The sequence below is a fragment of the Cupressus sempervirens genome, chromosome 5 (assembly GCF_028749045.1).
Source record: "Cupressus sempervirens isolate cs-2001-9-10 chromosome 5, ASM2874904v1, whole genome shotgun sequence".
In the NCBI taxonomy this organism is placed as follows: domain Eukaryota; kingdom Viridiplantae; phylum Streptophyta; class Pinopsida; order Cupressales; family Cupressaceae; genus Cupressus; species Cupressus sempervirens.
Window position 1 is genome coordinate 498,074,407 of NC_143122.1, and position 27,426 is coordinate 498,101,832.

At 34.8% G+C, this 27,426-nt stretch overlaps 1 protein-coding gene across 1 annotated transcript in view; it reads right to left on the bottom strand.

Annotated features, from left to right (window-relative positions):
- The window catches only part of LOC149556900 (uncharacterized), a 166,874-nt gene that overhangs the window by 73,428 nt on the left and 66,020 nt on the right, over window positions 1-27,426 (bottom strand). The window contains exons 8-12 of the mRNA XM_089831531.1: window positions 23,340-25,655; window positions 22,983-23,205; window positions 22,820-22,903; window positions 14,313-14,840; window positions 13,808-13,903 (exon numbers count right to left, since the gene is read on the bottom strand). Coding sequence (XP_089687657.1) covers window positions 13,808-13,903; window positions 14,313-14,840; window positions 22,820-22,903; window positions 22,983-23,205; window positions 23,340-25,655 — 3,247 coding nt within the window. The remainder of the gene's footprint in view (window positions 1-13,807; window positions 13,904-14,312; window positions 14,841-22,819; window positions 22,904-22,982; window positions 23,206-23,339; window positions 25,656-27,426) is intronic.

The following is a 27,426-nucleotide window of genomic DNA, read 5'->3' on the forward strand; positions in this document are numbered from 1 at the left end:
TTAGGAATAACTGATGGGGCACTCAAACCATCGGGTAGCTTGGATGGCTAGACATAAGAACAAGTCAAGCCCGATCTCGAGGTAGGAAGGGTCGTTCTATTAAGTTAGGATGTGTAAGGATAAGTATGGTCTGAGGTTGGGAGGTTAAGCTTATGCCAATGCTTCTCCTCTCACCAATGTCAAGGCTTGAACAACATGACAAAGGAATTTCTTCATTATTTCTATATGTCACTTTTGCACTTCTACCTCTTTAGATTCATGGAAGAATAATTAGATAGTTTAGATTTTCTAAAAGTATAAATTGAATGAATTAAATATATATATATATATATATATATATATATATATATATCAGTTGATATAGAAGATAGTTGTTACTTTACTTTCAGCGGAACATGTTATCAGTTAGTAATGGTTTAGATGTTGCAAAGTATCCATTTATTTATTTCAGTTGAATATAAATTACAAATAGAATAGAAAATTGTTACTTCTTTCTAATTAGATTAGCCATTGTCATGTGAAATGGAATCAGTTATTTGTTAATTAGGTGTTTTAAATTGGTTAGGAAAATTCATTTGTTACAGTGATAGTGGATCATCTCAACACATTACAGGATACAAAGAAGTATAGACGCAATATCAAAATAAGTCAATGGCGAAGTTACCATAGGTAATAATTCCAATCATTTGGTCAAAGGAATTGGGAACTGCACCTTGAAACTGAAGTCGAGTATTTCTCTCTATCTCAAAAGAGTATTCTATGTACTAGGAATAAAGAGGAATCTGATCTCTGTTACAGCACTTGAAGATGATGGACATAATGTTGCATTCATGAACAATAAAGTGATGACCTGGTCTAAAAACTCTTCATTAAGAAATCAAAGTTGATTTGTCAAAGAAAGGGATACTTGTATAAATTAAACATAGAACCTATTCAAGCCTTAATTCATGAAGCTGCTGATATAAATGAAATATGACATAGAAGGTTAGGACATCTAAACGTCAAAAGCCTTATCAACTATGGAGAAGATTGTTACTAGTTTACCTAAGTTGAATAAAGATCATTCAAGCATATGCAAAGGATGCACTCTGGGTAAGAACACCAAAAATCCATTTCATGATAGCACTAGAAAAATTAACAATGTTTTGGAATTAGTCCACTTAGATTTATGTGGACCTATGTTTGTTCCTTCTCTTGGAGGATTCTAGTGCTCTATACTTTTTATCGATGATTTCTCTAAGAAAACATGGATTTAATTCTTAAAATGTAAAGAATCAGATGAAATTCTTAAGAGATTTAAAAAATTCAAAACCTTAACCGAAAACTTATCGAGACACAAAATTAAAACACTTAGGATTGATAATGGAGGGGAATATACTTCAAACTTGTTTAAAGACTTTTGTAAAGAAGTAGGAATTAAGAGGGAGTATATTGTTCCTTATAAACCATAGCGAAACAGGGTAGTAGAAAGGAAGAATTGAACAATTATAGAAGCAGCAAGAGCTATGATATTTGATCAAAATTTAGAATATTATCTTTGGGCAGAAGCCTCTTGTACTGTTGTCTATATCCAAAACAGAAGTCCTCACTCCCACCTTAGAGATAAAACTCCTGAAGAAGTCTTTTCTAAGGTTAAACCAAATATAAGCCATTTTAGGATATTTGGGTGCGTAGTATAGATACATGTTCCAAAAGAAAAGAGAACTAAGTTAGAACCCTCCAAAAAGAGAGATATTTTTATCGAGTATAGTGAAACATCTAAGGCATACAAAATTTTCATACCTGGTCAGAAAAACATTGAACTTAGTAGGGATGTAATATTTGAAGAAGATTTAGCATTCAAAAGAGCCCTTAGTTCTGAAGATTTTACATATATATCTAGTTCTGAAAAAAATCATGAATCTAAGTTTCAGAGGGAGAACATTGAAGAAATTGAAGATGAAATTCAAAATCTTAATCTTGAGGAAACTCGAACTCCTAAGAAAAGACCACTTTGGGCTATGAATACTGTAGCGGAAGCATAAGACTTTGTTGCACCATCAGAAACCTTTAGACAAAGCAAAAGACCCAAAAGATTTTCCAATTATGCAGCAAACATGAGTGATTTATCTAAATCAGAACCAACCAATGTTTCAAATGCTATTAAATATACAGCTTGGAAGGATGCTATGACGGAAGAATACCAATCCACTATTAAGAATTATGTTTGGGAATTGTTCCAAGGTCTGAAGGAAAATTTGTTGTTTCTTCTAAGTGGATATTTAAAATCAAACATGCTGCTAATGGTAGCATTGGAAAATATATAGCCAAATTCGTAGCCAAGGGATTCTCTTTGAAAGAGGGAATTGATTATGAAGAAACCTTTGCTCTAGTTGTCAGATACACCTCTCTAAGAGAAGTCCTAGCTATTACAGCATTGAACGGACGGAAAGTACATAAGATAGATGTAAAAACAATATTTCTAAATGGAAAGATTACAGAAGAGGTATATTTGGAACAACTTGAAGGATTTGAAACTCATAACCCTAAAGTCTTTGTTTGCAGGCTCAAGAACACTCTCTATGGGCTTAAACAAGCTCCAAGGGCATGGTATGAAAGAATTGATAAGTATCTCTCCAGTTTAGGATTCTCCAAGAATGAAGCTGATCCAAATTTCTATTATAAAAAGGATAAAGATGATATGATAATTTTGATACTATATGTTGATGATTTACTAATAACAGATGATGATCATCTTATAGATCAATGCAAAAAGGATATAATCAGAGAATTTGAAATGAAAGATTTAGGACTCCTTCATTACTTCTTAGCACTGGAAGTATGGCACAGAACTCGGACAACATCATACTTAATCAAGGAAAGTATACATTAGACATCTTGAAGAAATTTGGAATGTGGAACTGTAGACCTATGTCTTCTCCTATGGAGACAAATCTACATAAACTTAAGGAAGTAGCAACAGAATCACTCTCCATAAATTCTACTCTTTACAGATAGATGATTGGGTCTCTTGTGTACTTGGTAAATACAAGACCTGATATTTGCTATGTTGTTAATGCTTTAAGTCAGTTTATATGTGAGACAAAGGAGATTTAACTAGTTACAATTAAACATATCATAAGATACTTACAAGGCACTCTTAACCTTGGGCTCAAATATGAGAAAGTTGACTTGGACTTACATCAATACACAAACTCAGATTGGGCTAGAAGTGTTACTACTAGGAAAAGCACTTCAGGATGTTGTTTCAATTTAGGCTCAGCAATGATATCTTGGATATGCAGAAAGCAGGCATCAATAAATAGCACAAAGTTCCACAGAAGCTGAATACATTGCCGCAGCAACGGCCTCTTAGGAGGCAGTTTGGCTTAGAAAGTTACTTGAGGGATTATTTGGTCAACCCATGAATCCTACTATTATCCATTGTGATAATCAAAGTTCCATCAAGCTTTCTGTGAATCTAGTTTTTCGTGACAGGTCCAAGCATACTGAAATTCCTTACCATTATGTACAAGGTATGGTAGACAAGAATACTATAAAATTTGAATACATTTGCACTACAGATCAGACAGCAGATATTCTTACCAAACCTCTCTCTTAAGTGAAGATTGATCACTTCAGGAAAAGACTAGGTATGGTTGAATTATAATACATTTGTATTCTTTAATTATTAATGAAATAATTTTGAGTTAAAATTATTATTGTCAAGCTATTGACTATTATGGGCTCCACCATTTGTATTCATTATTTAAAAGGTGACGATCTCTGAGATAATGAACACTTGTATAAAAGACATTATGAGAGATGACGATCTCTTAGATAATGTACTAAACAGTAGAGAACTACTATCAAATCTGGATGAGTTTAAGATCAAATTGTGATATAGACATTTCTAGGCCTATGAGTCACAACTTGGATAAAGGAAGAAATTAATCATTCTCTGGATTTTATCATGTGTACTGGTGGATTTTAACTCAAGATCATATTGTGATATACATCTTCCAATACCTATGAGTCACAACTTGGACGAAGGAAGAATTTAATCATTTTCCAGATTGTATCTTGTATATTGCATTCTTTGCAATACTATTATCACAGGTATAAGTGATAAGTTGTGTCACAGGTATAGTAACATGACATAGTATCATGTGTTCAATGATACCACATGCTTAGAAGATTCAAATAGATATAGAGTATCAATCTATGCTTATCCATCTTCATTGACAATGCTAGATATGTTATATCTCAATACGATTATCAAGTTAAGAGGGAGTGTCAATTCTATAACTTTGATTTCATACTGGTCTGCTTGTACAGATCGTATAGATATGATTATGCATGAGATGTCTTACTAATAAAGGCCTATATATAATTGTCCCTTCTTTAGGTGTGATCAATGTCTCCTTTGGGGCAATGTTGTTTAAGATTAAATTGACCAACTTAGTTAGTTTAATCACTAACTAATTCTACTCCTCCATTAGACGTCGAGCCGATTAGAGGAAAACAATTCAGGCCAACCTAGAGAGGGACATGTCCCTTCTAGGGACATACCCTTTGGTTGCCATAGTTATGTAGGTATGATTGTGGATAAAGGACACAGGAAAATATACAGTCTGCTCCTTTAGCATTCATAGCCTCATATGACTCACAGCAGATATAAATATATTATTGCAAAACTGTACATCACAAGAAGAAGACTTAATATATCGTCCAACATTGATAAAGACCATCTTCAGCAGTAGATCAAAGGCATTATAAGTTTGGTTGTTCAGACTTGGCAGAAACTTTACAGGGGGTACCTAGCCCGAACCCATGCAGATTCTGCGCAAATTGCTAGGGACTTGCAGACAAAAAAGAATGCATAGGCCCAAAAAAATATAAATTTTCATTTTTTATCATCGTTTTTCCTCCCAACCCTAAAACGACCCTAATAAGGAGGCTACAAACACATTTCATTTCACATTTTGCTCTCTCCATCTTGCAAGTTTGACGTGAGGTGATTATATTCGAAGGAGATTGATTGTGGAGTTGCAAATAACTTCCAAAGAGAAGATTTAAGTGGTCAAGGTATGCATCTTAACCACATTCTTTAGTTTTTTGATAGATTGATTCGAGTTTTTCAAAAGTTTTAAATTATTTTCAGAGTTTTTGTGAAAGTTTTGAAATTTTAATTTTTTTTTTCCATTTCTGTTATAGATTGCAACCATGAGTAGTCAAAGCTGAAAGGTGGCTCTCAAAATTTAAAATTGATAAAGGATCTCCTCTATGGAATATACTACAAGAATTCCTCAATGTCCTGGAGGTGGGGGTGTTTGTATGGAAATGTAATTTTTGCAACTCAAAATATAGCTCTTACTACCAAGTAAAAGTTCATTTTATAGGCCCTGGAGGTAAAGGGATTAATATGTGTGAAGAACCAGCAAGTAGGGATAAGAAGGGGTTGCCACCTAGACAAATAGCAACATTCATTAAAGAACAATAAGATGCAGAAAAATTAGTTGCAAAAGAAAAACCATAGTTTAAAAACTCGGCGAAATATCGCCAATCTCGCGATATTTCACGATGCAAAAACCCAGGCGATTATATCGTGCAAAAAATCAGTAGCGAGATATGGGAAAATATTGCGGCGAATATTTAAGAATATAACGCGGTAAATGTCAAAACTCGCTGGAATATATCATTGAAAAGTCTTGGGCGGGACATTTTAGGTTTATCATTTATGTTAAAAATATTCATTGAAAAGTCTTGCGACTCTCATTGGTCTCCATCGCGACCTAGTCGGCTCCCATTAGTATGGACTCTGCATTTGAAATGTGCATTCGACTCCCATTTGTCTCCCAACCTGCATTTGACTTCCAGCATTCGACGGCTCGATGACACTATCTAGAGTCTATAGTTGGCGTTTGACAGCACTTCTAGAGTCTAGAGTTGGTATTTGACGGCATTTGACAGTTGACAAAATAAATTAATCCATCAATTTGGACTCTTGAGATTTATGGTAGCTTGCAGATTTGGAATATTGTTTTGGTATTCCCGAGTATGTTACATAATATTTTACTATTTTGTAAATTTTCTTTGGTAAATTTTAATATATTTAGTTAATCATTTTTGTTTTAAACTTAATCTATTTTGTAACAATAAAATCAAAATATTATGTTTTGGTAAATAATTAAAAATTATATTTCAATTTTAAATTTCCTACAATACTACATATTTATAAATATATATTATATATATAGTTTAACAATTACTATTTAAATTTTACTATAATACTATTTACTAATTTAGTAATTTGTTGTAATTCAAATTTAGTATTTTAAATTTACGACAATTTTAAATTACTAATATTTTTTTATTTTATTAGTTTAACTCTAATAGATTTATAAGTAATATATTTTAATAGATTTAATATTTATAATATATTTTAATATATTTTAGTAGATTTATAATATCTAAATATTAAATTGATTCATTGTAAATTTAGACAATATTTTAAGAAATTGTATATTTTCAAATGTTCGATAAAAGTGCCGATTTATTGCCGAAACTTTGGCCGAGTTTTTTCCGATTCCGAGTTTTTCAAAAAATTTGGGCCAACCGAGATATTGCCAATACCGAGTTTTTAAACTATGAGAAAAACAAACTGGTTATAGTTCTGGTAAAAAAGCACCACCAACACCCACTCAACCAGCCTCAAGACATCCCTTCTTGCCTATACCTTCTAGGGAGGAGAATGAAGATGTAGATGAACCACAACTCAGCAGCCACAAGAGAGGCCCACTATATCAAGCATTTCAAAATAAGGCAAGAGAAATTGCTGACGAACAATTTGCATGTTGCTGCTACGTGAACAGCCTTCCATTCAACCTAGTGAGGTCACCCTATAGGAGGGAGATGGTGACAGCAATAAATAATGCACCTTATGGTTACCAAAGTCCTGGATGTGAAAAGATATGCACCACCTTACAAAAAAAAGAGAGGAAAAATGTAGCGACCCAATTAAAGCCAATTAGAGATTCTTGGATCCAAATCGTTATCTATTGTCTCTAAAAAGGTTAGCTATTGCCTTTGACGGATGGAAAGATTGAAAAACCATCCCTTGATCAATGTTATTGTTGTGTACCCCAAAGGGGCAATGTTTTTAAAGATGGTTGACTATGAGGAGGAAGTAAAAGATGCAGAGTTTATTTCCCGGATTCTCATTGATTCCATAGAGGCAGTGGGTAGTGATAATGTTGTCCAAGTAATTAAAGATAATGCAAAAGTTTGCAAGGCAGCAGGTGCTTTGGTAGAGGCTAGATATGATCACATCTTTTGGGCAGCATGCCTTGTACACTCTTAATTTGGTCATGCAAGCAATTGGCACCCAAGTAGACTAGATGAAACAAATTGATGAGGGTGAGGGGATTCAGATGTTTGTGACAAATCACCATATGTCACAAGCAATTTTCAGAACTTTCTCCGAATTTGAACAATTGAAGGTAAATAATAAAAATTTAATTTATTTAGTTTCAATCATCATTTTATGTCATCTTTCGCATAATTGAATAAATAAAAAAATTGTGTTGTATAAATATTTTAAATGTTAGTGTTGTTTTCTAGATTTTATTGTGTGTGGTATTTTCGCATCAACATTTCAAATCACACTTAGTAATTCATCATCTGGATGAGAAGAGCTTGAGGAAAATACCACACACAATCAAACACAGAAAACAACACTAAGATTATGATGAATTGTGGAAATCTCTCCACGATAATTTAAATGCGTTACTTACTAGTAACATGTTCTTAGGTTGCTGAAACTCGTTTTGCCTCTCACACAATTGTCTTGAGATGACTTGTAAAGGTGAAAGAGGTATTGTTACAAATGGCCATTAGCAACCAATGGGGCATTTGGAAGCGGTCCAATACGATAAAGGCCCAAAAAGTGAAAGCAATGATATTAGATGATGATTAGTGGGATCATGTGCAGTGTGTATTTGAATCCACCGAATTAATAATAATCATGCTTCGCTTTGCTGACACTGATGAATTGTGCCTCGAAGATGTCTATGATGTCATAGACACCATGTTGCAGAGGATAAAATTGGTAGGTTTGAATTTTATTTATAATACAATCCTCTATCAATGTTTATTGAGAGAGATCTAAATTTTTAATTGACATAACATACATCAAGATAACCTACATGAATGTCATTTGATATCCCAAGTGATACAAAGAAGAGAGAATGATCATGAGGACACCTTTTATAATAAGGTGGAAGCGATTGTTCTCAATCATTGGAACAAAATGACCACACCCCTTCACCTCCTTGTCTATGCTCTCTCTCCTAGATACTATAGTGCAAGGTACTCGCTATTGCTGTTAGATATCACCACATAGAGATGCTAAGGTTGCTAGTGGGTACAATAGCGCATTTAGCAAGATCATTAGTGATCCAAAGATGGGGGAAGTTGTTAGGAGAGAATTTGGATCTCAAGAAAAGATATCCCTAGTGCAATAAATAACCAAAGAAGAATGGACGGTGGTACATTCATGGTCAGGATCTTGTGTACCTCCAACCTCTTGCCATTAAGGTCCTCTCACAATTATATTTTTAATCTTTAAATTTTTTCTTCTTTTTTGGTCACTTGTATTGTACAATTTAACACTTAATATTCTTGAAATTATCTAGTATTTTTTATTTTTTATTTTGTTTGCTTTCTTTCCAGGTTGCTATCTCTTTTGCCACTTAGCGGAATTAGAGTACTTACTCCTTTATCCACTCAGTCAAGCTTAACTAGTTAGCTTCCAAAAAAGATGAGGACTTGGTATTTAGTCATACCAATTTGCGTCTTTTGGCACGCAAGGATCCGAAATGCAAAAAGGGGGTAGAGAAATTGTGAGACGTAGCACTCAAGTCCACTGACATGGATATGACCATTCAGGATCTTGCTAGAGTCAGTCTACCTTATCTAGATGATGATAAGGACATGTCACTTGGATCTACTACTAGCAGAACCAATTTGGGTGATAATGAGAATATAAGAGCAGCTAGGGAAAAAGAAAATCTCGATGGTTTCTTTGATAATCCAACTAATGATTGATCAAAACTTTGATTGTATCATTATTGACGAAGATTAAACTTTGCCTCATGTTTTAACTTTCAAACTTTCATGAAATATATTTTATTTCAGTAATTCAATGCAATGATTTTCATTAGAATGATAGAATCCTGTTTTAATGTTTATCTTTGGCATTTGGCATTGATCAGTGATTAAGCGTCATACTATTAAAGAATTTACATACTATGAAATGATTTAGTTTTAAAGATTTGTATTTTTTTTTTTTTGTATATTTATAATGCATATATACATACATATATATATACACAAACCATAATGAAAAAAAATAATCCTCGAACCCACGAACAAGGTCCATGTACTGTAACCCCTCCCCGAACCCAAGCCTATACTAATTTGCAAGTTTATACTGAATCAGCCGCGTGGCAGGCCATAAAGTGGACTTAATTTTTTAATAAAACAAATTTTTTCTGTTTTCTTTTTGGCCTTTCCTACTGTTTTAACCCTAAAGGGCCTTATAATTGTTAAGCATGAGTAGAAGAGAGAAAAAGTGAGAGAGAAGATGAGAAAAGAAAAACCACAGGTTTCCAACCAGCAAGAAAGAAGAGCACCAAAGAGATCAAAAGTCCATCTGGCGAGGCCATAAATTGCATTGGGAGCATTAAGAAGTCAATAGCAACACTCCTCAACTCATTTGCAAGAGGTAAGTGCTGATATTTCTTTGCATGTTAGTGTATTATGCATTTTTTGTTCAAATTTTTTAGTTCTCATTTGCAAATCTTGAATTTTTTTAGTTATACTAAATTGCAAACTAGGGTTTGTTATTTTGTAGCTTTTGTTTATTATTTTCAAACTTTGATATTTTACTTGAATTTTCTTATTCCAACAGCCCTTTGCTTTCATTTTCCGCAATGGGTTAAAAAGATGAATGTTGGAAATATACCGAAGAGTTTCTTAGAAGAAACAAATTTCAAACGAAATGTATGTTTTGTAAAGAAATAAATTCTGGTGGTATTTATAGATTGAAATACCACATTGTTGCTATACCTGGACATGATATTACAATTTGCACTCAACAAACTACTGAGGCAAAACAGACTTGTTTAGTGGCATTAGAAAAATATGAACAAGAGAAACTGAATAAGAAAATGCAACTTGAAGGGTTAAGGGCTATTTGCTCCCGTAGCTACATTTGCATTTGCATCAGCTTCTGCATCCATAGGTTGTGTTGGAGAGGGTTCTTCTAGGGCTCCATTTCGTCCTAGTTCTAATGCTCATGCGAGTGCTAGTGCTAGTCGGTCTTATACTGAGATTGAGTCCAACTCCAAGCTATTGCAACCTAAAGTGTGGAAAAACGGAATGGACAGTTACTTTGTGCCTCGCACTACTCCTAGCTCACAACCCACACTTGAGGGCATGGGTTTGAACAAAGAGATTCATGATGTTGCCAGAAAAGAGATTTGCAAATTTTGGTACTTTTGCAACATTCCATTTGTTGCAGCCAAGTAATTGATTTTTTTTCTTTGTTTTCTTTAAAAGTAAAACTTTAATTATATCTACTTGTTTTATGATTCATTGATTAATTATAGATTCGCTTTACAAGCTTACATAATGATTTGACATCTAAATTTCTAATCATAATCTATTTGTGATAGGGCTCCTTATTGGCAAAACATGATAGATGCAATTGTTATTTGTGGTCCGAGGTTTAAAGCCCCAACTGAGGCTAAGTTGAGTGGATACCTCTTGGATAAAATGGTAGAGAATATGAAGGTTGAGCTTGAAGAGCACCAAAAGGAATGGATCGAAAAAGGTTGCACCATCATGACTAATGGTTGGACAAATAGGAGGAATAGAACACTCAATTTTCTTGTATCCTACGAAGGTGATTGATCATTCTACTTTCCTACATACATAATTGTGAATCGTGATTGAATATTTCAAATTTTGATTTGTTGATTGCTAATTTGTTGATGATCCATTATAATTCATTGTTTTGTAGGATATACCATGTTCCTCAAATCCATGTTTTGTAGGATATCAAAGTCATAGCAGAGGTGGGGAAGCAACATGTGGTGTAGGTGGTGACAGATAATGCAGCAAATTATGTTGTTGTAGGTTAACTTTTAACTTTTCAAGTTTTGAAAAAAAAATTATTTGAATTTTGAACTTTTTCTAATTCTAAGTTTCCTAAGTTCTAGCATGTTTGAATTTCTAATTAACTTAAAATTGTTGTAGGTAAACTTTTGATGAAGAGGCACCTCACCATATTTTGGTCCCCTTGTGCGGCACACTACATTGACCTCATGTTAGAGGAAATTGGCAAGCTTGAGTGGATCAAATCATGTGTCGAAAGGGCAAAAAATATATGCAAGTTTATTTATAATCATTCATTTGTCCTTAGCACAATGAGGAAGTACACAGGAGGCAAGGAATTAGCTTGTCCAAGCATCACGAGGTTTGCCTCGAATTTCATCACACTACAGTCCTTGTTGACATCAAGGGACGATTTGAGGAGCATCGTTGTTGGGCGGGAGTGGATTTCATCTTCCTATGCTACGACTAATGCAAGGGTAGATGTGGTGAATTGCATATTTGATGATGATGGCTTTTGAAAACCTGCTAAAGAAATCCTTAAGGTAAATTTATTGCAATTTAACTTTTAGTATTTTACAAGTTACTATTTAGTACTTAATATTTAATATTAATTGTTAAATGATTAAATTTTACTTTAAGTTATATTATTTTATATTTAAGTTTTGACTGAAATTTTTCATTTTACTTTATATGTAGGTCACTAAGCCCCTTGTATCTTTCCTACGAACTGTTGATGGGGAGAAGCCCTCTATGGGCTACATATATGAGGGCATGGATAGGGGCAAGGAGACCATTAGAGCCCAGTATGCAGGAGTGCAGGAGAAGTATGCCCCTATTTCGGATATCAATGATAGGAGATGGCAGAATCAACTCCATTGACCCATCCATGCAACAACTTACTTTTTGAATCCAACATTTCGTTTCTGTCCTAACTTCAAAGCGGATGAGGAGGTTCTCACCGGCTTATATACAGTGATCCAGAGGTTGAGTAGTGATGAGGATAACGCAGCTGCAATCATTGAGCTCAACAAGTTCATTAATAAAGAAGGGCCACTTTTCTCTAGTAGGATGGCCATAGATGCTAAGACAACAATACAAATAGGTAAAAATTAAATAATATATTCATGAATCTAAAGTTTATAAGTTGTGCATTTTAAATTTTAATTGTTGATTATGTAATTTTAAAGTTGTAAATGAGACTAATTGTTTTTGTTTTCCCTTATTTCAGATAGATGGTGGCAAATGTTTAGGCCCAAAACCCGAAAACTTCAAAAACTTGTCATCTATATTCTGAGTCAACCAAGCAGTGCTTCTAGATGTGAGCGCAGTTGGTCCATGTTCAAGCACATCCACTCGAAAAGGAGAAATAGGCTGACTGTGCAGAGGTTGAATGATCTTGTCTTTGTTCATTACAACCTTCGTCTTAGGATGAGACAGATTTTGAGCACTGACTCCTCTCCAATCATTCTAAAGGAGATTGATCTAGAATCAGAGTGGCTCACTGAGGCTGTGGATCCAATCTTCACTAAGGAAGACCATGAGTGGGTTGACCAACTGGATATAGAGGCTGAGGCTGTGGCCATGGCAAAGGAGGCAGCTAGAGCACGTTCAGGCACTAGTAGACGCACACGCACAGACCCAAGTCGTAGTGATGTTGTTCGTGAGCCCATCTTACATTCGGGGGATATGGCTCGGCGGTCCTCTAGAACCTACCTTAGGTGCCTTTCTAGTAGGCAGACTGGATACTCAGAGGCTGAGGCTGAGGCTATCACTAAGCTTGAGGATGATGATGAGGCTTGAGCTGGAGCCTTTTTTTCATTTTGTTTACAGATATTGATATTGATATTGATATTGATAGACATACGTTTCATGGATCTTCATCTTAGATTCTTACATACATTTATGGTTTGATGTCTTATGGATCTTCATCTTATATACATTCTATGATTTGAATCATTATGATGATACGATTTCTATTTACTTCAGCTAGCCTACAATTTACATTTTACATGTAACATAGATACATATGTGATTGATTTATCATTTATGTTCCATGTTTATGTATGTTAAGTTTTAATTTCTATTTGATGATGTTATAGTGTATTTAAGTTATATTCAATAAAGGGTGCATGAAATAAGTTTTAAATCGTTAAAATCTCTAAATTTAAAGATTTTTTTTTAATTTGTCGATTCATAGCCGATTCATGAGAGATTCATGGCCGATTCACGATTCAATTTGGCCTTGCCGATTCCGATCCGATTCCGATTCTCCTTACTTTGATATATATAAAAACATATTATATAAAGTCACACTACATACACACACATAACATATACATGCACATGTACATACATAGATGAATGCATGTGTACATTAGTACATTGCATCCATAACTGTTTGTTATGTTCATTTTAACTAATATGTATAAGTTAAATTTAGAAATCACATCACTTGAATACATGTGTGTTGTCCTTTACCTCTCACTTTTGTAGGAATTTTATATTAAAGAACTATTGTTCTATTACAAATCAAACATAATTTTCACATGGACAGTAAAATGAAACAGGTGTACATAAGAATTAATCATCACATACAAGTTTCTCTAGAACTCTATTAATATAGAACATGTTTTCTTAAACATCACACCTTTTGATGGGCACACCAAGGATGAAATGGGATAGAGCACTTTGGAACTCTGCAATGTATACACAAACCTCCAGGTCGTTCGCATATAGAGCAAACCTGACAAAAAAACCCAAATGTTTTCAATCAGAAGTCATCATTGTGATTTCCTTATACGCGCATTTGTAGAGAAAATGTGCAAATATTGAAAAATCATAAAAAGAAAATGTTATTTCATCTGGTTGTGAAAACTGGAAGAAATTAAAGTGCCTACAGCGGACACTAATATATGTATCAGCTAAGAAACTATCCATTCAAAATCAAATTCAGATAACAAATAAACATATGACTTGTATTAAAAACTTAAAATCATTAGGATCAAACTTCTTGACAAATTCCCACTTATTTGAGCCTAATTATGCCTTCACTAGTGCTTAAATATGACAGCTTTGTATTCAAATATCCTAAACCTTATATTTATCTTTTCAAAAATATTTACATATCTTTCTATCATTAGTTCAACACTCACCACTTTCTTTCTAGGAATTGTAGCTCCAGATACATCAAATACACCCATTGTAGCAACATTTAAGCATCTTGTCCCGGGCATCCATAGCCCACACACCATGTGTACCCACTGAGTGACGCCAGGATTATTTACAGCAGCTGTAATAGTATTATGTACTTGGAATTCACTGTTGACATAGTTTTGGGCCTTTCCTGTTTTAGCAGAGCCTATTTGTAGTTGTACATCTTCAAGGTTGCTTCTGAAGCATAATTTATTATTATCTTGCTTTTTTAATGATAAATTATTCATCAAGCTATTTCCAGTAGCCCCAAATTCAGCTTTACTACTTTCTGATATTTCTGGAGTAGGTTTGGCACCAAATTCATTTACTGCATCACACTTTTTTTGAGGAGGCCTTATATCTACTGGCAAAACCTTTGAATTGGTGTCCCTTGTCACTTGCCATACTTGTAACAAGCTCTTTACGACATTGCGTGTTTTTTGTGCCCGAGTCATAGCTCCATCTCCATAGCCACAAAGAACGCATACCTGAGCACCAGATTTGAACAGAAAAATTGGTGTCAGAAAAAACACATTGCCTATAAGTTCCAGTAGTGGAAGTTGAACTCCAAGAAAAAAGGTTAATAATTTAGAACCAAAATCAGAAACCACACCCCAAAAGAGGCAATGATAAACAAAATTAAAATATTAAATTATGCCATGAACAATGACAATATCAATTTGCATTTTGCTTCATTTTTGTAAAAGGGAAAATTTGTATTTCAGATTCCATATCGAAAATATAAGTTTCTAAGATTTTAAAGGAAGAGTATTTAAAACATAAGCTTTTGTCAAAAATTAAGAGTACAAAATCTGTCACTGATTAAAAACAATAAACAGTATTTCCCAAGCTTGCTGGTGAGCCATTACCAATTGTTTCATTTGAAATATTCATATCCTTATTACAATTGTCTCGCCATATTTATGCCAAGAAAACCTTCTTTGAAAGTAAATAACATTGGCTTCATCATAAACCAATATAAAAATAACTAAATTCTGCTTCATCACAGAGCAATCCAAAAAAAACTACCCTTTGTTTTATCCAGTTTGATTCTAAAAATGACTTGTGACAAATACCCCTGTTTGTTGCTCCAATTTTGTTTTGCATTTTTTCACCAATTCAACTTACTGCAAATCTCAGATAAAGATCTCATGATAATTATGTTCATGTTATAGCAGACTTCACAGGGCATAAGAAACTTGTACATGCTGGGAATATAGTGCAGCAAAGACCAAGCTCTGGACCAATACAAGACTCAAGCCATAATACAGGAATGCTTACCCAAGGAACTACAATAGCATAGAATGTTTGAATGTTCAAGCCCAGCGAACCATACATAACTCATGTGCCCAGCAACATATCCGTGATTCAAAACAATGCTCGATGAGAATTTTCCTCTCATTCCAAGGCACCAAGATACTCATTTGCTCTTCACAATCAGACACTTATGCCCTTGGAATCTGGCTAAAATTTTTGCAATCTCTTTTGCAACTAATTGTCAATACTTGTACATATAGTTATCTGATATGTGAATGGTTTGAACTTTGATGGATCATTGTGTTTGTAGACTCAGCAATCTCTTGCATTTATTTAATACCAAAATGATAATCATATTACAGTATGCTTTGAATTCCAGAAATAAACAGAAGGGAATAGCAATCAGAAAATAAAATAAACTATTATAAACCAAAGTACTCGTGTAGTAACATACTTATTTTCTGACCTGGAAGCAATAATCTTCAACTTATTTGCAACGACAGCAGTCAAAGCATCAACTCATACAAATTCTGAGAATGGCCTAAGACAGTATGCATTCCTCACATGATGTTTTGCTCTGAATTTATATTTTACGAATTGCAATTTGCAAGAGCCTATTTTCTGTGCATGAACACTGCTTAGCACAAATAAAGTCCACATAAACCAGTATGAAAGCAGCGACTTATCCTTTAAACCATATATTTAACTGCAGCAATAAAATATTAACCGGAACATCAAACCACCCAGCACTAGCCGAGATAGAAATGTCAGCAATCGTGTTTAAAATAAATACAACACCCAGTCTGCACTGGAAATATTAGGGGTCTAGAAACCCTCATTCTGAGTATGTGCCAAGTAAGATTTTGCTTGATTAAGGAGTAGTCATCCACAAATAACACCCAGATCTGACTATTGGTTCCTCACGCCAAGATTAGGAACATTAGAAATAAAAAGAAGACACCATAGGATCATGCCATGGAAAGAAACTCACATTCAGCTACTAAATTCCATGCCAACGGTGAATAGGAATGGTGCAGCTCAGGTACATATTTGCGATAAGTGAGTTGAGGATACACAAGTCCTATGCCATGGACTGAACCATATTCTCCCACTAATTGCCTCCACACAGCAGCAACTGATGGAAAGGATAAATAGCATCAGAGCTCTTTCTTTCCAATAATAACCAGACATTCAAACTTTCACTTACATCTCACAGAAATGACATTATCTACAATAGGCATCTAGTGAATCATGCTTTGCAAATTTATCTCAGCATAAGATTTTAGAAATTTGCCATAAGACCCTGTGCGATATCTCCAACTTAAACCTCCAACAATTTGAGCAATGAAGTGCAATGATGAACCCTGATATGAATCCACTCCAAAGTTGAATTGGGTTTCTGTCCAACTCACTTTATAATCCCAAAGGTTTCCATCCTTAAGTTCTCAAACTGAAAGAATGATGTTCTCAAGTCCTCCAAGAGAAATAACAAAAACCAAGCATAATCTGTATGAACCTCTCATTACTTTTTTATAGATCACTCACTGCAGAGACTCTTGGCTTTACCTTAGCTTTGCCTCTTCCTCTTCCTTTCTCTGTCTTTTGATTTCCTTTCTCTTTTAATTTAATTTGAACTTGGGGGAAATAATAAAATGACTATTAAATTTTCACTTAACTCACCATTGGAGTCCTTTTAAAACATTTTTTAACAATTAGATTAAGTTGTCATTAAAATTTTATTCCTTTTTAACAACTTAAAGTTTGATTCTTGACTTCATTTCTAATCTCCAAATAAAAGGAACGTTACAATGACTATTTTTTCCTTACAAACAAAACCATCTAAATTTTCCTATATCCAGTAAGCTCCTATGACCACATCAAACCTTTATCACTGTCAAATCTCAACTTAGTTTATATGTTCCTTTATGAGAGATGTACCTTCATTGATCTGGACACCAGATGATATGGACCACAAATGTTTCTAAGTGAAAGAAAAGACTACAAATTATGCAAAGGAAATCGAGAATTGAAGTGATCCAATATACAATAAAAGAGAGTAGAAGATTGTGATATTGCTATCAGGATTTAACTGTGTAGTCTTTGAGTCAAACTCATTGACCCATATATCATGAGTAGTAATTCACACATGAATCCATGTCTCATGAGAATAAATGGAACACTTAGCACTCATTAGATCTATGTGATACTCACAGAGGTGAAGCACCGGGACTTCCCAGGAGGTCACCCATCCCAGTACTACTCCAGCTCGAGCACGCTTAACTACGGAGTTCCCTCCATGGTTAAACTCACCCTGCTTGCAACCCCATTTGCAAAACCTTCACCAAGTGTTGTGCCTTATGAACCATTTGTTAAGAATGTTAGTTTGTGTGAAATTGAATCTGTATTTTTTTATGACTATCCTCAAATAAATCTTACATAACTAATTACAGTAATTGTGTGTGTGTGTATATATATATATATATATATATGTCTCATTATTACTATTATCATATATATATAATATTATATATACATATACATATTCAAGATTAGATTATGCATTTATATAATGTAATCAGTTTATACTGCTAATAGCACATGATTATTTTATACGGCCGATAGCACATGATTATTATATTCTGCCGATAGCATATAATGCACATGTAAGACCTTATTATCATATACTGCCGATAGCAAATAATGCTCACGTAATGATTGGCAGATTATATTACGTAGTGCATGCTTACCACCGTGAGTGGAAACTTTGACAAAGGAATATTAACTAATGTTTGCCATCTGTTACAAACCATCGTGACCCGACTCATGACCATTGGGTTATCGGTACGTGACCTTTCACCGCATCTTCTCACTTATACGCCCTTATAATGATCTGCGGTGTGAAGCAGATCAATCACAGTGGAAATTGTACTCTCACATTGCAGATCATAATACATAAAAATCAGAGATATATTCTGTTTCAATACATTATTTAAATCATCAATAAACATCCAGAAATAAGAATTACAGTATCACTGTAATTTAACGTCTGTATTATCAAGACTTATAAAATTGAGATTTACACCAATCAAGATCACAGCATAATAAAACTTTACACCATTCATTAGAAAGCCCCTTAAGCTCATCAATTGATAAGTAGGAGATATTTTCCATAGCAAGTCAAATTGTGATATTGCTATCAGGATTTAACTATGTAGTTTTTGAGTCAAACTCATTGACCCATATATCATGAGTAGTGATTCACACATGAATCCATCTCTCATGAGAATAAAGGGAACACTTAGCACTCATTGGATCTAAGTGATGCTCACAGAGGTGAAGCATCGGGACTTCCTGAGAGGTCACCCATCCCAATACTGCTCCAGCTTGAACGCACTTAACTGCGGAGTTCACTCCATGGTTAAACCCACTCTGCTTGCAACCCCATTTGCAAAACCTTCACCAAGTGTTGTGCCTTATGAACCATTCATTAGAAAGCCCCTTAAGCTCATCAATTGATCAGTAAGAGATATTTTCCACAAGTCAAATTGTGATATTGCTATCAAGATTTAGCTGTGTAGTTTTTTAGTCAAACTCATTGACCCATATATCATGAGTAGTGATTCACACATGAATCCATCTCTCATGAGAATAAATGGAACACCTAGCACTCATTGGATCTAGGTAATGCTCATAGAGGTGAAGCACCGGGACTTCTCGGGAGGTCACGCATCCCAGTACTACTCCAACTCGAGTGCACTTAACTACGAAGTTCACTCCATGGTTAAATCCACTCTGCTTGCAACCCCATTTGCAAAACCTTCACCAAGTGTTGTGCCTTATGAACCATTCATTAAAAAGCCCCTTAAGCTCATCAATTGATAAGTAGGAGATATTTTCCTCAGCAAGTCAAATTGTCATATTGCTATCAGGATTTAACTGTGTAGTTTTTGAGTCAAACTCATTGATCCATATATCATTAGTGATTCACACATGGGATGCTGAATACCCTGGCACCACACATCACTAAGATTTTCAACAGTGTCAATAGAGAAGGCTTCCCTATAAATTGGACAAGAAGTGTGGTGATCCCACTCCACAAAAGCAGAGATATAAACAACCCTTCTAATTACCAATGGACAAGATATAGATGGACTACAAGCTGAATACTTAAAATGGGGTGCTAAAACCATGGCACCACACATCACTAAGATGTTTAACAGTGTCAATAGAGAAGGCTTTCCTATAAATTGGACGAGTGTGGTGATCCCACTCCACAAAAGCAAAGATATAAACAACCCTTCTAATTATCGAACCATCATGATCAATCCACTCTTCGGAAAGTTATCTGGTAGCATGGTAAAACGAAAAATTACTGAATGGGCTGAAACAGAAGGCAAAAGAGCAAAAGGGCAAGCAGGCTTTAGACCGAAACACTCTACTATAGATCACGGCATCACTCTTAGATATTTGATAAAGAAAATTTTGGACACTCAGGGGGCTGTGGCTTTCTGTTGTTTCGTGGACTTTAAAAAAGCATTTGACACAGTCCCACGTAACAAACATTGGGACAAAATGGAAGAGTTGGAAGTTCCTAAAGAACTTAGGTCTGCTATTCATAGACTGTATGAACAGGTCAAAGCTAAAATCAAAACAATGGAAGGGCTATCAGAGGATTTTGGCAGCAACATCGGGGTGTCCTCTATCTCCAACATTATTCGGGCTCTATATTGACAAGTTAGAAGAATGGATAAACAAGACCAATGGTGAGGGGGTACAACTAGCCCACTTTGTGATAAGATTGCTCTTATATGTAGACGATCTCCTCATACTTGCTAGAACGGCTAAAGGTTTGAAAGAACACTTGAAAGCACTAGAAAGCTTTTGCCATGAAGTGGGAATGCAAGTGAATACTAGCAAAACCAAAGTTATGATCTTTTCGCCAAAGAAGAATAGGGGTATACAGGACGAGTTCCTGTTTGAGGGTAACCCTCTTGAGATTGTGGAGTACAAATACTTGAGCATAGATTTTCCTAACAAACTCAATTGGGATACATGCAAATCAAAAAGGATTCAAAGGGGCTGGAAGGCGTTATATTCTCTACAAAACAGATGTGAAGTGTGGGGCAGTAGTATGCCCGAACAGAAATGGTGACAAGTAGAAAGAATTCAAAAACACTTCATCACATGCAATCTTAAAGTCAAGACCACAGTGTCGTATGAGATCTTATTGGCAGAGGTGGGTTCCTTTCCGTTAGAAGCCATCACATTGGTCTAGATGCTAAGCTATTTAAAGAAAACCCAAAGTCTAGAAACACATTGCTGGCCCAAGCTAGTCGTAGATGGAAAACTTGTCAGGCAAAAAAGCACATGGATGAAGCAAAATGACAAATGGATGCGAAAATGGGATATCAACATCCACACTTGCCCAGATAGCATTAAAGAAATAAAGAAGTTTGTCATGGAAAAATTTTGCAATATTTTATGGACAAGGCACATAGGGCGGAAAAAATCTTATTACATTAAAGAATTTAACCCCACTTCTAGCCATGATGAAAAGGCCTATACAAAAGCACCTATTAATTGGAAAGCAAAAATGCTGATGGCGCAACTCAAAACGAGTTCACACCGACTGCGATGTGAAACTGGTAGGTGGCAATTTCCAAAGGAAGAGTGGGCAGACAAAACATGTTTATTCTGTAATATAGGAGCAGTAGAGACGGAGCAGGACTTTGTCAAGGATTGCCTGGCATACAGTGACATCAGATCTGGTTATAAAGAGATATTACAGAACACGGACTTCAACTACTTATTCAAAGAAGATCAAGTGAAGAGAACAGCGGCTCTGATCATCAAACTTCAGAGGAGAGACAAGTTAACCAAAACTTTGCAGCTAGATAAGTTTCACTCCTGCCTTGGGGGGGTGATCGTGTAGGTCCCATAGGCTACTTTAGCCTCGTGGACGTCATTAAAATCTATCATATCATATCACATGAGTAGTAGTTTTTTGCAAATGGGGTTGCAAGCAGAGTGGGTTTAACCATGGAGGGAACTCTGTAGTTAAGCGCACTCGAGTTGGAGTAGTACTGGGATGGGTGACCCCCAGAAAGCCCAGGTGCTTCACCTCTGTGAGCATCATCTAAATCCAATGAGTGTTGAGTGTTTCATTTATTCTCATGAGAGATGGATTCATGTGTGAATCATTACTCATGATATATGGGTCAATGAGTTTGACTCAAAAACTACACAATTAAATCCTAATAGCAATATTAAAATTTGACTTGCTGTGGAAAATATCTCCTACTTATCAAGAGTAGAAGATTTTTACTAAGTATATGCTAAATCAATTCAAACATAAATGAGTAATTTATCAATGGATGTCATCAATAGGAAACAATCTAAATTTTTTCAAAGATTGTAGTTGTATGAAACCACAATCATAGTGACCAATGCCAAACAATAATTAAGTTCAATTCTCATTAAACTAGCAGCTTAATGTAGAACTCAAAAGACAATAACTTCTTATGATGTGACATAGGGAATGCAATCATAATTTATACCAAGGAAGGATTGGTAAGTTGGCATGCAAATAATCTCATAGTGACATAACATTAAAGGAATTTAAACAATGAATGCTAAATATACATATTGTGAGTAGGGCAGCAAGAAGCAAAAATCAATATTTTCAATTTTTAGTCTGCGTTTCAAATTTGTACTATGTAGTTTTAGTTTGCCCTATTGAAAACTACACGAGGCTATTAGAAGATGCATTTATAATTTAATAACAACAATTCAGCTAAGTGGACACCATGAGCTAGTACCAACTCAAAAGTAAACTAAATTTTTAAACCTCCAACAATAAGATATCTGGAGGAAGATACGATAAAATCACAATGCCTACTAAACCTTATATATCAGGAACAACATTCCTTCGATGTCTTAATTTTCATATTACTAAGGACCAAAATTTTATTTCGTTGATTACAATGACTATTTTCTTCCACACCCTTAGATTTCCAAAATTAGTTATTTCTGGAAGCACTACCAATGTATATTAAACTTTTTAGGGAAGCATGGGCAAATCATCTATTGTTCTGGACACAACTATCAAAGCAGTTGAAAATTGAATATTAGTGCTTAGGAATATTATATAAATATTAAAATGTAACAATAAAAATCTGCTTATGATAAACCTGAAAACACAGGCACTCACAATATCATTTAAGTTTGATTTGCATGCTCGACAGGTCCATCCACTTTTAGGTATCTTTGAAACACCATAACAAGCTTGATGCACCTGTTTGGACAGTTTATAAACTGAAACAGTATAGAAAAATCGATAATATTCTAATATGAAAGACAAAATAATTACAAACCTTGATCAAACAGGACCCACATTGCACCAAGCGATTGACACTTTCCTCATTTAAGTCACCACAGACACAACAATGTACATCTGCCTCAAATTTTGAGCCAAGAGCCACATTCTCTATCCTGCATTTTTTTTGCAGTGGATAACTAGTATGTTTGTATCTGCTAATGCCTCCATGCTTTCTCTTCTTTATTTTGAGAGTCTTAAGGCCTACTCTTGGAAGACAGCTGCAAGGATCACAATTATATTTAACAATTATAGTGGTTAGCAGAAATCGAGTAATATGATACAAGTAAAATCAGCAGAGTTACCAGTAACATTAAAAATAACTTCTGTGCTTCGAGCCAGGTTAAGATCATACCTTACATCTATCATCTCTGTGCATTCATCTACATGAACCTTCTCAGCATTCTCTACTTGCTTCTGTTTCTTAGAGGCCTTAGGAATTGTTTTGACAATACTTTTCATTTCTTTCTTTTTTAGTGTAATTGAACTTGAGTCCTTCCGTGTTTCTTTTGTAACAGAACATAGTGGCTCCTCAAGAGGACTAATTTCAATTTTTGGCACATCAGGGTCATCCTTTGCCGCAGGGATACCTACAGATTGAGAGCCATTTTCTACTGCACAATACTTTGACCTCCATTCATCATCAGATTGGAAATAGATATTCGAAAATGAATTGTAGTTTGCAGAATGCCAATTTGAAGTACCAGTGGAATCTGCTGAATTAGGTTTCAGGAAATTAGACTTGCTTTTACATTTAAAACGCAGCCTTAATGTTCGCTCACCCCGAGGAAATGAAGAGTGATTATTACTTAAATCACTACCAAGAGCACTAGAAGGATCAGTTTGGCAGACATTCTTTGATTGTATTGAAGTATTGGGAACGAAAACTTGGGTTGATTTATTTTCATGGTCATTCTTTCTACTTAATTCCCAGAGACTCCGCTTTCTAACTTCCTTGCCATTTACTGATTTGTTCAACTCCTTCCCCTCACGTCGAGGATTAGCTTCCATGGTATTCTCAAAGTATGTTTTCAAGTCATTGGCTTGTCTCTTTCCCAAGAAAGAAAATTTGCCCACTTTTCCTTCATGTTTTTTTGAAGCTTCACATCCCACTTCTGCAGTGGAAGATTGTATTCCACTTTTGCATACATTATCCACATGACTTTTTCCATGCTTCAAAATTGAGCTAAGGGAAGCCATTTTTGCAGACTTTAATGGTGGCTTTCCATGGCCAGCTCTTATATTTCTCACAGCACTGGAACTTCCACATTGAGAAAGTTTAATTTTGTCTTCAGCGATAACGATGTCATTATTTCTAAGGGATAGAGCCTTCCCAGAACCCACTGTGTCATATTTTGTCTGCTTTCTCGAACTTGTTCTGTCAAACTTGATGCCATCTACCCCATTCTGTTTGGGTTTTCTTTCCATCAAGTTTTTCCGTATCCGAATGACAAGCTTATCACCCTTAAAATGTACTTGTTGCACCGGTTCTTCTTTCCTTCTATCTTCTTGAAAGTCTTGTATCTTATGGTCAGATGTCAAAACATTTCCTGACACTACTGCAGAACGTTTTCCCTTCAAATTTGGCCCCTTTGTAAGATTTGATGAAGTACTTGCTGTACTATTTTGCATTTCACTTGCTTTTGCCATTGTACATGAAGGAACAGATGTAAAATCTATTTTCTTGGCATGATTTAAAGGTACAGATTTTTTACTGTTATCCTCTAAAGTTGGGGCAGTAGCATCTAATCTTTTCCATTTCATTGTTCTCCGCTTTTTTTCAAGCTTCCCGGCTTTACCAACTGTCTTGAGTGTCTGTTCACCATCAGCAGCAAGGCATTCTGTAGAATTATGCAACCTCTTTAGTCTGAGTGAACTTCTTACCTTAGACACACCATTTTCACCATTTGATGTTGGATTAGGTAATAAAGAGGCTGATACCAGAATATCTTTGTCCCCACTAGCAGTAGCAAGCTTTCTCCTTGTCCAAATGCCAGTATCGACTGCATCAGAAGAACAACACTTTCCTATGCCTGATCCCTCATCAACAACATCACTATACATTACTTTCTTGCCTCCAGAATCTACATTGCATATATCATCATTGATTACATGACCAGCATCTGAGAATTCACTTAAAATATTGTCCGAAATTTTTGAGCAAACATTTGACATTTGCTCCTCCTTCGTAGGAGATCCTGTATCAATTACACATTTTACAGAACCTTTTGCTGCTGTATCTGCAAGATGATCTTCAACTGTTTCCGTACAATAGGTAAGATCTACAGGACATTCATCCTGCATAGCTCCAGCTTCTGATGTAACTTTTCCATTGTCTTGCTTCCACTGAAAAGATTCACAGCCAGTATTCGTTGTGTCATTCTTTTCAACAATTTTATTTAGTTCATGATACCCTTTTTCAGTTCCACTATCATTTTCACCAACAGATACAACTATGGTAGAGTTGGTCCCTAATGCAGCACTCATGGCATTCTCCCTCAACTCTACAATATGACCATCTGCTCGAGAGCTCTCTATGAACTCAGAACTCTTTATATCCCCAGGATGATCAACATTTTCTGAAATAATGACTTGATTGGAATCCTTCTGCTTATTTATACTTAGTTCCCCAACAATATTGTTACAGCACTTCAGTGAATTTCTGGTAAGTCTGCAACATAAAAAGCATCATTTGGCCTCAAAAAGGGTTTCCAATAAGAAAAAGCTTAATTGGGATACATTTAAAATGGGCCATTTAAATATAGATATATCAAGTTACAGGGAAAGAATGGCATGCTGAAATGTGTATATAGTCTAGACAACCGTTCTGAAAAAATTATTGAGTTATTGATAAATGCAGATCACAATATATTTAATCTTGAATTGTTTGGTTGCAATTTAACTGGCCCTCTAACAGAATTAGACAACTTTAGCACTTTTAGTATCACTGAAACCTAAGTTACAAGGTCCGAATTTGAGTTTGTGTTTGGCAACAATAAAATTCGGATGAAGTTTCACAAAATAAAACATTTAAAGAAAGTTTCGACATTAAATTTTGGTTTTAAATATTTTAATTATTGAATATACATGATATATCAACAATATTATCAAAATTGTAAAAATTATAAAAGAAAATATTTATAAAAAAATTGTTGTATTTGGAATTACAAGAGAGGAGGCCAGAACAATATCTGTTATTGGTGGTACATCAGAACAAACAAATAAAATGATTTAATAACATTACCTTTTCATTTTTATTTTTTATTTTTAATTTTTTATTATGGATTGTACATAACTTTAATTGACCTCAATATGGATCAAATGTTTATAATGTACATAACTTTGATTGACCTCAAGATCAATCATGTGCATTTTCAAATGAAAATTTTAGTTTGTCATTGAAAAAAATTAGCAAGTCGCCACAAAGCATAGTTGCACGGGTACTCATACCTATACCCATGGAACGTGTACCCGGTGCTGTTACACATACTCGAGTACTGGATACTCAGTGAGTACTCAGTGGAGAGCATCATAGCTAAGGACCTTGATTAAGATTTATGTTTTCTGTTTCAAATTTTTGTTTGCACATCAACTTGCTGTTTATCAAGCTTAACTCACTATGTAATCAATTTCAAAGTTTGTCTTCTTTGTTATGCATCTAAACAATTAGCATATATTATTATTACAATCATATTGGAAATCTGAAACTAAAAAGAATACATTAACATCTGCAAACTTTATCACTGTTCTTCTTTTGAAAACTCATTGTCATGACTCATATTTTCAGATTTTATATAAAATATTAAATTATATTAAAAACAATTGACGTACCCAAGTACCCCCATCCCCTATTTTGAAAAATAGGCATATCCGTACACATGCCCAAAGTACCCAAGTTACCCGTGCAACCTTGCCACAAAATGAACAAAAAATATATTTAAAAAAATGTGCCAAACATTCAATTGGCGATCCATCTTAACCATTTCTCCTGGATCTCTCTTGAAATTTTCTATGGGCTATAGAAATTTTTCATCCTATGTTTCCATTTCATCAAGAAAATTTAATCGACAATTTATGGCTTAGAGTATCAAAACTATTAATGTGTTCATGTTCTATGAACTTTGGCAAATTATGGCTTTGTTCTATTTGTGTGTTCATGTTCTACTAAGTTCAGCAAAGTTTGGGAGAGAACTGAGCATGTGGGAGCACAACAAGTTCAACCCATGGCTTCCCACCTCATCTATCCTGTAGGTCAACACATTCTGCCATGCTTAAAAAAAAATGTGGCAACAATTTGTACTGTACTTTTCTTTTGTTGCCATCTTTTGCGCCTTGAGACCTCTATCACACAATTGTGCCTAAACAAACTCATCTGCAAGAAAGCTAAATTGTACCCTAGCCACTAGCCTTTTCTAGTACGAATTTAAATCAAACTACAAATT